Here is a 14,099-nt window from a genome sequence, read left to right on the forward strand (position 1 = left end):
GGTTCCTGATGAACCTGCTAGGGTTTGAGCCGCGTATAACCGACGTAAGAGCCAGTTCACACCAGAATGTGGTGCAGGAAGCCCACATCGTGTTCAAAACACACTGCAGTTGCGATCTGCGGTGGATGTCAATACTAAGTTAATGACGCCCCAAGTGCAGGTCGCAATCGCAGTGCATTTACTCGCACCACCTGTATACTATGCAATGCAGTTGTAGTGAGTTTCCAAAAGGAGTGCATGCACTACTAGTGTGTTGCACTGTGAATTCAGCCCATTCAAAATGATCAGGGCTGCATGTGAATCGCACAGGAACTGCACAGCGCATTCCTGTGCAATTCCCAGTGTGAACCGGCCCTGAGGCTGGATCCACGCAAGTGTATTGTGGTAACATGTCAAAGCATGTTATACGTGTTGGTGCATAACATTTGTTTTTAGATAGCACCCCCCATGCACCTGTGAGGCAGGGAATCCCAAAGCTCTCTAACACACTATTGTGCATCAGGTGTGCTGCATTGCTAACAGTTGTGCATGCAGCTTTTTTGGTGTGTTAGGAAGTCCATTTAAAATGCCTTTAAAGTGATTGTAAAGGTTTGTTTTTTCTTTTTTTTAAATAACAAACATGTCCTACTTTCCTCCACTGTGCAGCCTGTTTTGCACAGAGTGGCCCCGAACATCCTCTTCTGGGGTCCCTTCCCCGCATCAGGTAACCCCCTAGGAGAAGCGCTTTCTTAGGGATGCTACCTTGCGGGCACGCTCCCGAGTCCAGCATTTGCGCCCATAGACACAAATGCCGGACTCGGCCCCTACCCCCAGCGCCCACGTCATTGGATTTGATTGACAGCAGTGGTAGCCAATGGCTGCGCTGCTATCAATCTATCCAATCAAGAGCCGAGAACCCTGGGCAAAGGAAGAGCGCATCTCCGGCGTGTGAAATTCCAGGGCTCAGGTAAGTAAAACAGGGGGGCCGGTCACTACCAGGTGTTTTTTCACCTTAATGCATAGGATGCATTAAGGTGAAAAAAACATGAGGGTTTACAACCCCTTTAATATGTATCTATGGTCAAAAAGTAAAATCGAAAATTTTCTATGTTGTATTTCAGTTATTTCTAGACTATTCCTTTTAATGTAAAGGCGCTTTACATTTGTAAACTTTGTGAAGATCCCAACACATTCACTTCCTGGAATTCGGTGACACCTAATCTCTATGCCCTGTGAGTAAGCTCTGCTGTGTCACACATTTCACAGAGCCTACCTTCTGAAATACAGAATTGTGAGAGGAGAAGTTTCAGGAGACAAAGTTCTGTATAGGAGTCACTGCTTGCAAGAAGCAAGGTACCATGGGATATGTAGTTCTTAGAAATTGAAAGTAAACGGCAGCGGAGAAGCTGTAAAGCATGCAGTGAGTCCAGGAAGTCGTGCAAAGAGATAACAGCAGACAGGCAGCACTCACAACATGAAAGTATATTGTTCAAGTAATCTTGTATTTGATTGTCAACAATAACTATTGTTTGTATTGTTATTACAATGCTGATGTTCTAAATGAAAGTGTAAGCTGTGACCATAGAACTCCCTTAATTCAACAGATGGTAATGCATGGCAAGGAGGAAAATGGGCCCTAAAGCCCGACTGTCCTTTCAGTATTAATTCCCTAAATACATTGCAGGTGCATCAAAACATAAGACATGCCAAGCCTCAAAGTTTATTATCTTTAGAAGGCGGACACAATTTGGGGGGGGGGGGGGGGGTTGGACCTTTCAGAGGGACCACTGCTTCTTTTTTTTTTTTTTTTGCCAGCAGGTAGCACTCTTTTATGTGCATATGTAGTATACAAAGCTCATTAGTGCTAATTGCACTATATATACACACAAATTAGTCCGGACAACTAGAGGAGATCAGCAGCACTCAGATGCTTTAAAGTGATTGTAAAGTGTTGTTTCTTTTCCCTATAAACATAACAACAAACATGTTATACTTACCTGCTCTGTGCAGTGGTTTTACACAGAGGAGCCTGGATCCTCCTCTTCTCGGGACCCTCTTATCTGCTCCTGGCCCCTCCCCCCTGCAGAGTGCCCCTACAGCAAGCAGCTGTAGGCACCCAAAATGAGTCACAGCACCCCATGTCCATTCAGACACGGAGCCACGACCCAGCCTCTCTCTCGCTCTCTCTCTCTCTCTCTCTCTCTCTCTCTCTCTCTCTCGCTCTCTCTCTCTCCTGATTGGCTAACTGACTTTGACAGCAGCGGGAACCAATGGCGCCACTGCTGTGTCTCAGCCAATCAGGAGGGAGAGTCTCGGATGGCTGAGACACTTGTGGACATCACTGGACAGAGATGGGGCTCAGGTAAGTATTAGGGGGCACACAGAAGGCTTTTTATCTTAACCACTTCCCAACCAGCCTATAGCAGAATGACAGCCAGGCGGTGGTTCAGTTATCCTGACTGGGCATCATATGATGTCCAGCAGGCTAAGCCTCGCTCCCATGCCCTAAGGGGTGTGTAGCTCGGTGATCGGTGGTGTAGTGTGTCAGTCTGACACACCGCATCACCAATCTCGGTAAAGAGCCTCTGCTGGAGGCTCTTTACCACATGAACAGCCATATCCAATCACGGCTGATCACAATGTAAACAGGAGGAGCCGTCTGACAGACGCAAGTAGAGGAGAGCCGATTGGTGGCTCTCCTGACGGTGGGCTGTGCTGATTGTTTATCAGCGTAGCCTCCCGTGGATGCCTGCCCAGGACCACCAGGATGCCGCCAAGACCACCAGGGATAGCCACCACACAGGACCACCAGGTATGCCACTCTAGACCACCAGGGATATGCCAATGAGTGCCCATTAAAAATGCCTGCCAGTGCCACCTATGAGTGCCCACCAGTGCAGCCTATGAGTGCCCACCAGTGCCGCCATGAGTACCCATCAGTGTCGTCTATCAGTGCCACCCATCAGCACTGCCTATTGGTGCCATCTCTTTGGTGCCGCCTTATCAGTGCCCTTCAGTGCAGCTTATTAGTGCCCATCAGTGAACAAGAAAACTTACCTTTTTTACAAAATTGTATAATGGGAACAAAGGAAAACTTTTTTTTTTCAACACTTTTGGTCTTTTTTAATTGTTTAGCAAAAGATAAAAACCGCAGAGGTGATCAAATATCACTAAAAGAAAGCTCTATTTATGGGAACAAAATGATAAAAAAATTTGGGTACAGTGTAGCATGGCTGCGCAATTGTCATTTAAAAAGGGACAGCGCTGAAAGCTAAAAAATGGCTTAGGCAGGAAGGTGGGTAAGTGGCTGGTATTGAAGTGGTTAATGCATAGGATGCATTAAGATGAAAAACCCTCTGACTTTACAATCACTATAAGGCTCAGTTTGGGTGACTCAAACTTTGGACTGAGCAATTCCTAAGAGATGAAACACTGTGCTGTAAGTCACTACTTTGATCTGTGGAGCATCGGTATGGATTTGAATAGCTTGATAGCTAGCTGAATTGTATAACATTCTACGATGAGTGGCATCCTCTGAGAAGAACCTGGGGATAGCCTCACAAAATATATCTTCATATGACATGCTTAAAAGTGGTTGTAAAGTCAGAAGGTTTTTTATCTGAATGCATTCTATGCATTAGGATAAAAAAACATCTGTGTGCAGCAGCCCCCCTAATACTTACCTGAGCCCTGTCTCTGTCTAGCGATGTCCACGGGTGCCTCAGCTGTCCGCGACTCTCCTCCTGATTGGCTGAGACACAGCAGCGGCACCATTGGCACCCATGGCTGTCAAAGTCAGTTAGCCAATCGGGAAAAAGAAATGGCAGGGCCAAACCGGAGCTCAGTGTCTGAATGGACACACAGAGCTGTGAGTCGGCTCGGATGCCCTCATAACAAGCTGCTTGCTGTGGGGGCACTCGACAGGAGGGAGGGGCCAGGAGAGCCGAAGAAGGACCAGAGAAGAGGAAGATCCGACTTGCCCTATGCAAATCCAACTGCACAGAGCAGGTAAGTATAACATGTTTGTTATTTTTAGAGAATAAAAAAAAAACAAGACTTTACAATCACAAAAAAAAAGACTGATCCATGATACCATGGTAAGTTTATATGCCTCTGTCATTCTGCTGTCTGCTCTCTGCTCTAAGTCTCTCCCTCTCCCCCTCCCTCCCTGCCTGTCAGTTCCACAAAGCCTGTGTGTGAGAGCTACAGTATCTCCTCCCCGTCCCCTCCTGCCCCACCCCGCCCCTCCTGCTGATCTTCCATGTGGCTTTAAAATACTATTTATAAATAACTGCCCTCCCCTCTGTTTTATCAAGATCTAAGTGCTGTGTGTCTGTTCTAATCCCAAATACCTTCTCTCGCAGCACCAATGTGCGGTCACGTGACCTTCCTCTGCTGGCCGGCTGATGTCAGAGTGTTACCTCAGCCCCTCCCTCAGCATTCCCTAGACTGGGGAAGGAGAACGGAGGAAGGTCACGTGACCGCACATTGGCGCTGTGAGAAGTTATTTAGGATTAGAATTTTAAAAAAACCGAGACACAGTACTTTAGATCTTGATAAAACAGAGTAGACGGCAGTTATTTATTATCCTGACTTTAAAACCACTTTAAATTCTAGGCAGATATAACAGACATACCTGAATGCAGCCCTGTAATCATGAATACATCATTAAAGAGGAAGTAAACCCTGATGAGTTTACTTCCTCTTTTTTTCCCTGCAAAGGTAAAGCATAATGGACTACTATGCATCGCATAGTAGCCCATTATGTGTCACTTACCTGACACAGGAGCCAGCGAAGTCGCCGCTGTCCCCTGTAGTCCGCCGCATCCATCTTGCTTGTGGCGTCTCGCAGCTCCGCCGAATGACAGCAGCGAAGCCGCGATGACGTCACTCCCGCGCATGTGCACGGGAGTGGCGTCTCGCAGCTCCGCCGCTGTCATTCGGCAAAGCCGCGATGACGTCACTCCCGCGCATGCGCACGTGAGTCGACAAATGCGGCAGCTCCATTCTTGGAACTGCCGCGTTTAGTGCGCCTGCGCGCCGCTGTCTACGGCGCATGCGCCGTAGACAGCGGTGCCCGTTTTCGGGCAAATATCTCCTAAACCATATAGGTTTAGGAGATATTTCTTGGACCTACAGGTAAGCCTTAATCTAGGCTTACCTGTAGGTCAAAGTGGTTTGTAAGGGTTTACTTCCTCTTTAAATGTATTCTAAATGCAAGCAATGTAAGTACCCAAATTTGACTTGGTAATAGCCACTTGCAGTGATGGTGATGCAGGAAATTAGGTTGGTGGATGGAAATGTTAATTCTTTTTTTTACTCAATCTATTTTTATTACATTTTATGTTAATGCATTGTTTGTATTTTTTAGATTGCCTTCATCAGACTAAAGCTCTAATAACCGAACATTTGGGACAACGCAGTAAACTTATTGAGATCCTTCACAAAACCCAGACAGAGGAGCGCCTCCGTTTCCTGGAAAAGGCAGAGGGGTCTGCTGACGCAGATAGATTTATTAAGGTAACTTGTTAAAAACCTTATGTGATCGTTTTACAAACTGCACCATAAGTAGTGATAACCAATCCTTGTGGTCTCTCCAGGAGTACCACAAGCTGCTGGAGACACAGAGAGAACTGTATGCAGAACTGGAAGATGAAGAGGACTGCAAGGTCATCGATGCTGTTGCTGATCTCTGTAAGGTAATATAAACTGTGACATGGCTCAGTCACAGACTTTCTCATAGTTGTGCATATGAAAATGTAACTGAAGTAGGTAGCCAAGTCTAGCATGCTCTCTTATATATAGTATCTGCTATGAACCTATTTCTTCAGCAATAACTGTCATTCCTTAAAGCCTAAGTGCAGTCAAAATGAGACAAAACTGAAAAATCAGCACAAGGGACATAACCTACAGTCAGTAGGATGTGCCACTTGTACTGACTTCTATTCTTTTACTTGAAATCCTCCTGCGTCCATGTTCTATGCCCGCCCTTTCCACTCAGCTGCTATTCTAGATACTACAGCTTCTATGAATGAAAAGTGATCTATGAATGGAGAGGGTGGACCTTTTGATCATCTGCTCGTCCTCCATTCATAGATCTTGTTTTAGTCATAGAAGCAGTTATATGGCTTCTATGAAGGGAGCTGCTGAGTAAAAAGTGTCTGCATAGTTGGGCTCTCTTGATGAGAGCCTGTGACAGCACCTTAGTTGTAATAACCCCAACTGCACTGGAAGATTATAGGGGTGGGGCATGGACAGAGGAGGATTTCAACTAAAAGAAGAGACATCAGCAAAAGGGACATATTCTACTGACTGTAAGATACAGTGGGTATAGAAAAGACTCGCCCCCCTTTAAAATCACATTTTGTTGCTTTGCAGCTTGAAATGAAGACAGACAGTTTTTGTTTTCATCGAGCTGTATGTACTAATGCAACTTATAACATCCAAGTGAAAGATATAACGTCAACATGCCAGAAAAAAATAGACAAAAAAAACGATCACTGAGTTGGAAAAAGGATGACTCCCCTTATATCAGTATTTTGTTGGACCACCTTTTGCTTTAATTTCAGCATTTAGCCTGTTGGGATAAGTCCCTTCTAATGTTTCACATCTAGACTTTGCAATATTTGCCCACTCTTCTTTGCAGAACTGCTCAAGTTCAGTTAAATTTGATGATGACCATTTGTGGACTGCAGTCTTCAAGTCATTCCACAGATTTTCAATGAGGTTTAAGTCTGGGCTCTGACTAAGCCATGCAAGGACATTCACCTTTTTCTCCTTCAACCACTGTGTGGTCATTATGCTTTGGGTCATTGTCATGTTGGAAGGTAAACCTTCTTCCCATTGACAACTTTCTGGCAGAGGGCAGCAGATTTTCCTCAAGAATTTGATTTTTTGCCCCATCCATTTTTCCTTCTATCCTGACATGTGCTCCAGTTCTTGGTGCAGAGAAACACCCCCATAACCGGACATTACCACCTCTATGCTTTACTGTAGAAATGGTGTTATTTAGATGGATTTCCACCAGACACATTGTTTGGTGTTGAGGCCAAATTGTTAAATTTTAGACTCATCTGACCACTTTAAACGCACCTTTTGGTGGTATGGTCAGATGCAGTGGCGTCGCTAGGAGGTGGCTTTTGGGACTATAGTCCCGAGTCTCTGCAGGGGCCCCCAAGGGGAGGGGAGGCTCTCTGGGGACACTGATGTAAGTGGGGGACTCTCTGGGACCTTGATTTAAGGGGGAGGCTCTCTGGGGACATTGCTTTAAGGGGGAGGCTCTCTGGGGACCCTGATGCAAGGGGGAGGCTCTCTGTGAACCCTGATGCAAGGGGAAGGCTCTCTGGAGATCCTAATGTAAGGGGGGCTCTCTGGGGATCCTGATGAAAGGGGGGCTAATATACATACATACATACACACACACACACACACACACACACACACACACACACACACACACACACACACACATACACACAGGTTACAATGGGCTCTATCCCCAGATCGATCTTTTGTAGACCTAGCAACGTCCCTGGTCAGATGAGACTAAAATTTAATTATTTGGCCTCAAACATGATGCCTGACTGAAATACAATACAGCTCACCATCCAAATAAGCCCATTCCTACAGAAGAAGATTTACCCTCACTATTGCTTTGGTGGCCGTTGTCTGCCACCTAAAAATTCTAAATTAGATAGATGTGAGTTATCACAGCAAAGGAGAAATATTACAACAGAAGATATGCCCTCCCTTTGGAAAGCTTTCGCCCCTTACTTCCTGCTTTGTTCCTGGGACAGAAAATAACAGGAAAGTATTCTAATGTCTGGCTGCAGTTGGCCCCATAACTGAAAAAGCAGTATAAGGAATGTTTTGATCCATGCTTCTCTGTCAAATCATCTTTCACTGTACTGCCTGTGCATGGCTGGCCAGACTCTTAGCACATAGCCAGGGTGGAGAAAAGTATTTTATGCATCCTTACTAGATTTTTAGCTAAAGAGTAGCCAAAGTTAACAAAATGTGGGAAATATGAATTATTACTGCCAAAGTTGGATCTAAACCCAGGACCTCTGCTGCAGTAGCTCTTCTTGCATAGCCACTGAAGGTGCTGGACAGCTCCCTGCCTTAACCATGGGACAAACTCACTTTCTAGCTTGTTTCTGGTGAGCCTTGAATTCCTTGCTCCTCCCATGAACTTCCTATTTAAGTCATGCCCTTGCACTTGCAATTTACCAGATTATTGTGCTCTTCTGCAGCCAATATCTTGCTCCTGCTGCCGTCCAAATCGTCATTGCCATTTGTTACCGACTGTTGGCTGTTCCATGACTACACTTCTGCTTGATTCCAACTTGCAACCACTTGTTACCTACCTTTGGCTTGTTTGTCAACTACCCTCCTGCTTGATCCTTACCAAATGCATATGCTACGGCACCCTGGCTTACTCACCTCTTGGTCAAGGGATGCTGAGGACCGCGACCTGGCACTAGCATGCAGCAAAACCTCCACCATCAGGAACTCTGATGAATACCGGTTGGTGCTTAGGACTCACGCCTCGGGTGAGCCCACATTACCTGCCAGGGGAATCTGCTTGTGGAAATCCTGTTGGTTTCTGTGTAAGCCTTTCCACTGCTATAGCCACTGGCCTCCGAGCCTGACCTGATCATGGCAATTAGATTGGGAATATAATGTGGAATAGCCTTATAGTTCATAGTTCAAGCTGATGACAAGTTGCTTATGTTTGTACTGCAGTTAAAAAATCCTTATAAGTATAAGGATATGTCACAATTTTCATGGTTTTGACTTGTTTTAATATAAAGTATTCTTTCCCCCCTAGGAATTGTATACAGGGGCATCCCAGACATTTGAAAAGTTGGTGAAAAAGTTGTTGTTCAAGACACTTCCTGAAATCGCTAACTTGACATTAGGAGAGTGTGAAATTCTAAAGCATGAACTACGGCAAAATCTTTCAGCAGAGCTGGAGAAGGCTGAGAATGAACGGAAGACCAGGATCAAACTCTTCCAGGAGAAACTCGTACAGGAAAAGCAGGTATGATTTTAACAAAAAGTTCATGTTTCTGATAAATTTTATGTGACCAACTGTGATTTCTACAAGTCTCTATCGCCACCTTCTGGTGTCAGAGCATATGTTTTAGAAATTGTTGTTTGTAAAGAAAGTAGAGTGGTGATTTCTTTACACAAGCTTTGTAGAGAGAAGATCGATAAAGAGAGCACAAGTTGATTGTGGGATAGACGTGGGGGGTGGACAGAGCATGTCATGATTTATGGCTTGGCTTATAAAAGCAGAGGATAAAGTGTATGTTCACTAGTGAAGAGAGCATGTATATAGTGTTTGTGTGGAAGGCAAAGATATAATGGGTATGCTGAATAAGAGTAGATGGATATATTGCATAACAAGTATAGTGGTTCTAGCCTAGTGGGTAGCTAGACTATAAACTGACTGGTGACAGGTAAATAGATGATGAAGTGGTCATGTATGATGAAGTGATCATAGACCAGTGGGCAGATCGGTTGCATTCATTCTATAGAGTGAGGAGGCAAAGCGCATATCCTTTATTTCGTAAAGGATTCATATTTAACTATAGGTCATAACAGAATGGCACAATAATCTGCAAACTCTTAGTTCTTTGACGTCGCCTCTTGTGCTACTGTTTGTATTCCCAGAAGGATGGGTTTTTCTGATCGTGCTCCGGCCGGCACATCAGACTTCAGGCTTTTATTGACACAACTATTTGTACGTGTGATACTTAGCTTCTTTTAATACATTTAAAAAAAGGTTTTACACTATTGGAGCATTTATATTTTATATGTACCACGTCTATCTACGCATTGGTTTGATTGGTAATGAGGCAGTCTGAAGAATTTTGAATGGGCTCGCTGCATATTGAAATTAAGTTGGGTTTTGCATTACACGTTTTCCCTGATCCTCTGTAATGGGGGATCATGGTCATCTGGTAAGAAGTGATTTCTTCTATATCTGGTGGTGGATTCAGCACGATTTGTTAATAACATTTGGAGCCGTCATCGCATATATGGATGGACTTCATCAATTTAAGTTTTTGAGCACTGATGGATTTTTTTTATTTGATGGACTTCATTGGTTCAATTCATTTTTTGAACACTGGTGGACTTTTTTTCACATTTATTTTTTACATTTATTTTTTCACGATTTATATATTCGTTTTGAGCACTGGTGGATTTCACATTGATTAATCATCATTTATGATTTAATAGGTTTAGCGTGATTCTATTTTTCTTTTAATTTACTTTTCGCTGTGTTGGTGTTATACAGGAGAATTGTAGCTTCTGATAAAGTTTGTGGACTTTTGTATCTTAAATTAAATTTATTTCTCATAGTGCAGTTTTTTCCAATTCTTTCTCTTAGTTCTTTATACTGTATATTGTCCCCTTTAGCATCAATGACAGCATGAAGTCTTTTGTAATAGTTGTCTATGAGGCCCCGAATTCTTGCAGGTGGTATAGCTGCCAATTAGTCTTGGCAAAATGCCTCCAAGTCATGCAAAGTCTTTGGTTGTCTTGCATGAACTGAACTTTTGAGATCTCCCCAAAGTTGCTCGATGATATTAAGGTCAAGAGGCCACTCCAGAGATTTGCCTTTTTCTGCTGTAACCACTGGAGGGTCAATTTAGCCTTATGCTTGGAGTCATTGTCATGCTGTAAAGGCCAACAGCGTCCCATGCACAGCTTTTATGCATAAGAATGCAAATTGTCTGCCAGTATTTTTTGATAGCATGCACGCTATCAATTTTCACAAGATTCCCAATGCCTTTAGAGCTCACACACCCCCAACATATCAGTGAGCCATCACCATGCTTCACAGTGGAGATAGTATTTTTGTTGTCAATGAAGCCTTGTTGACCCCTCTCCAAACATAGGGCTTATGGTTGTGACCATAAAGCTCTATTTTGGTTTTATCACACCAAACTACATTGTGGCAGAAGCTGTGAGGCGTGTCAAGGTGTTGTCAGCCATATTGTAAACAGGTTTTTTGTGGCATTAGCACAGTAAAGGCTTCTTTCTGGCAACTCGATCATGCAGCTAATTTTTGTTCAAGTATTATCATTTTGTGCTCCTTGAATCAACCACGTAATCTTTTTCCAGAGCAACCTGTATTTCTCCTCAGGTTACCTGTGGGTTTTTCTTTGTATCCTGAACAATTCTGGCAGTTGTGGCTGCAATCTTTCTTAGCTTGGTATCAAGAGATCCATACATTTTCCACTTCTTAATAAGTGATTGAACAATACTGATTGTGAAATTTACAATTTAAAAAGCCACAGATGTGGAAAATTAACCTTTAATTGCGGAAAAAGAAATGACACTGTGGATGAGTGAATGGATGGAGGGATGAGGGGACGCAAGTGTGTGAATAGATGGAAGGATTACTGGGATGGATGGATGGGGGAATGCGGAAACTATAAATAGGTCAATGGATGGAGGGATGAGGGGATAATTGATAGGTCAATGGATGGAGGGATGAGGGGATTATGGATAGGTGAATTAATGGAGGAGTGAGGGGAATTATGGATAGGTGAATGGATGGAGCAGTGAGGAGAAATATTGATAGGGGAATGAATGAAGGAATTTAGGGGATTGTGCACAGGTGGTTGGTTGAATAGATTATGGTTAGGTAAAGGGATGAGTGGACTGTGAATGGATAGATGTATCTGGGGATTGTGGAGGGATGAGCGGATTGTAGAAGGATGAGGAGATTTTTAACAGATGGATGAAGGGGTTGTGGTTGGATGGAGGGATGAAAAGATTGTATACAGGTGGAAAGATAGGAGGTTACGTGGATTAAGGGCTGATTATGTAGATGGATAGGGGAGTAAAGGGACTGTGAATGTGCAGATGGGTAGAGGGATAATGGGATTGTGGACAGGCAGATGGAGAGTTCGGGGAATTGTGGACAAAAAGATGGAGATGTGAAGGGATTGTGGATAGATGGCTGGAGGAGTAATGTTATTTTGGACATGTGAATGGAGGGATGAGGGGATTGTGGATAGGCAGATGGAGCAATAAAGGGAATTGCAAACAGGTGGATGGAGGAAAGAGGATTGTGGACAGGCGGATGGAAGGTTAAGGGGATATGGGTATGGGAAAGGTATGGGAAAACGTGCAACCTTTTTGAGTGCACAGGTGGAGAAGGCCTATCTCCACGCAGGAAAAATGCGGTCGCTCTCTAAACTTCGGTATATGGATGGATAAGGGGATTGTGAATAGGCATATGGAGCAGTAAAGTGACTGTGGATGGGAGAGTAATGGGATTGTGGACATGAGGATAGAAACATAGGAGACATTAAGGACAGGCACATGGAGGACTAAGGTTATTGTGGGCATGAGGATGTCAGGGTAAGGGGATTGTAGACACGAGGATGCTAGGGTAGATTGGTGGCAAGCTGATCGAGTTAAAGGAATTGTGGATAGGTGGCTGGATAAAGGGGTTAAGGGGATTGTGTAGGGGCAAGAGAAATGCTGACAGGAGTGGATAGCAGAAATAGGGAACTATAAAGGTAACGTTAATATAGTTTGGTATGATGGGCAATACAGGCAACTGAATGTTGGAGTGAAATCATTTCAGGTGGGAAAATAGGGTGAGGATGAAGGGATCTCAAACTGTTAAATAGAAGATTAAGAAATTATGTGTGGATGGAGTATGGTGTAAGGATGTTTTGTTTTTAGGCACATGGTTGTGGACCAGCTAAGAATGGCATGGTTGTGGACTGGTGAATAGAAAACCTTAAAAAGAGCCTGGTATTGGTATAGTCAGATAGGGGAATAACGCCTGATCATTAGCAAATAGGTATAGAGAAGTAAAATGGACATAAAGGGATGGTGCCAAAACTCTCTATTGATGCAGGAGACCACAGTAATTACAATCTCCGACAATCTACTTCTACTCCCAACTTAATAGTCATCGTTTATAGAGCAGATCAGTATAGAATGGGTTACTTATGGCTTTACAGGTTGTAATGGGTCCCCTCACCAAGTTGTCTTAGTAACAGACAGAGCTTTACGTGTGTAGAATAAACTGATCACTAATCCCGAGGGATCTGACTGCACGATGAACTAGAAACCATTGTCGGCACAGAAGACTGACATTTCCTGTGTTAATTTGTTCATTCATTTCCATTTCTCTGGGGTGATTTGTTTTCTCTTCATATCCCGACTAAGTAGCGGATGATATTAATTCTCAGGTAATGGCGAGCATCACTGCTGTGACAGGTGTTACTAAGCAGAAAGCGCCAGACATCTCCTGGCACCTTGCAGTCACTAATTAATGTAATTATTGGGAGAAATGTAATTAACGCTGTCAGTTATTCCACACAATATTAGCAGCAACTTGACCTATGACTATACCCATGTAAATGTTATGCATAAACAGTATCCTGGGGAAAAGATAAAGGAGAAACGCCACTACCAGATCAATACCTACAGGTTGTCTTTATATTGGCTTACAGGGATTGTGTAGGAAAACTATAATGTAACTTTGAAGAACCTTCAAAAACTTAAATCCTAAATCCAGCTGAAATATATATTTCTTTTTTGTCCATTAAGGAACAAACAAAGTCCTAAACCTTCATTTTAGAATTCTGCATTCAGGAGAATTGAACACTGGCAAACGAAAAAACTATAAGCTGGCCAAGGGTAAAAGCACTCCTGCTACCAGCATGCCTCCATTTTTTTTCTTTTTAGTTGCTTTCAAGACTAACCTGTGATTTTTCTAGCAACTTGTATTCTTCTTCAATTAAGACTCCTCTCTACACCGCTGCTTATATTCTTTCCCCGCCATCCGATTCAGTTGTCCTTAGTCCAGCTTTTGGAATGTACTGCATCCAGATCCTGGATGTTACAGGAGGAGCCTGGAAGTGACCCTCGCTAATAGCCTCTGCTTTGGCACTTTCTGGTCTGGTTAAATTAGTGTAGCACTAACCCCCGAACGAGCTGCTGGTTAGATTTGGGCTTACTATTACCTGCTTTTCTCCTCACTTCACGTCTAGGGGATGTCCCGTGGTAGATGGCCCAGTAACTCGAGAGACTGACAACAGATCCACTTGAATGGATTTTATTTTCAAAATGTAGACAAT

General features: G+C 43.6%; 1 protein-coding gene across 1 annotated transcript in view; it reads left to right on the plus strand.

Annotated features, from left to right (window-relative positions):
- The window catches only part of EVC (EvC ciliary complex subunit 1), a 161,923-nt gene that overhangs the window by 97,303 nt on the left and 50,521 nt on the right, over positions 1-14,099 (plus strand). The window contains exons 10-12 of the mRNA XM_077477800.1: positions 5,351-5,499; positions 5,580-5,678; positions 8,810-9,022. Of these exons, the coding sequence (XP_077333926.1) occupies positions 5,351-5,499; positions 5,580-5,678; positions 8,810-9,022 (461 nt within the window). The remainder of the gene's footprint in view (positions 1-5,350; positions 5,500-5,579; positions 5,679-8,809; positions 9,023-14,099) is intronic.

The sequence above is a fragment of the Lithobates pipiens genome, unplaced genomic scaffold (assembly GCF_037356315.1).
Source record: "Lithobates pipiens isolate NorthernLeopardFrog02 unplaced genomic scaffold, aLitPip1_a1.2 Scaffold_13, whole genome shotgun sequence".
Lineage (NCBI taxonomy): Eukaryota > Metazoa > Chordata > Amphibia > Anura > Ranidae > Lithobates > Lithobates pipiens.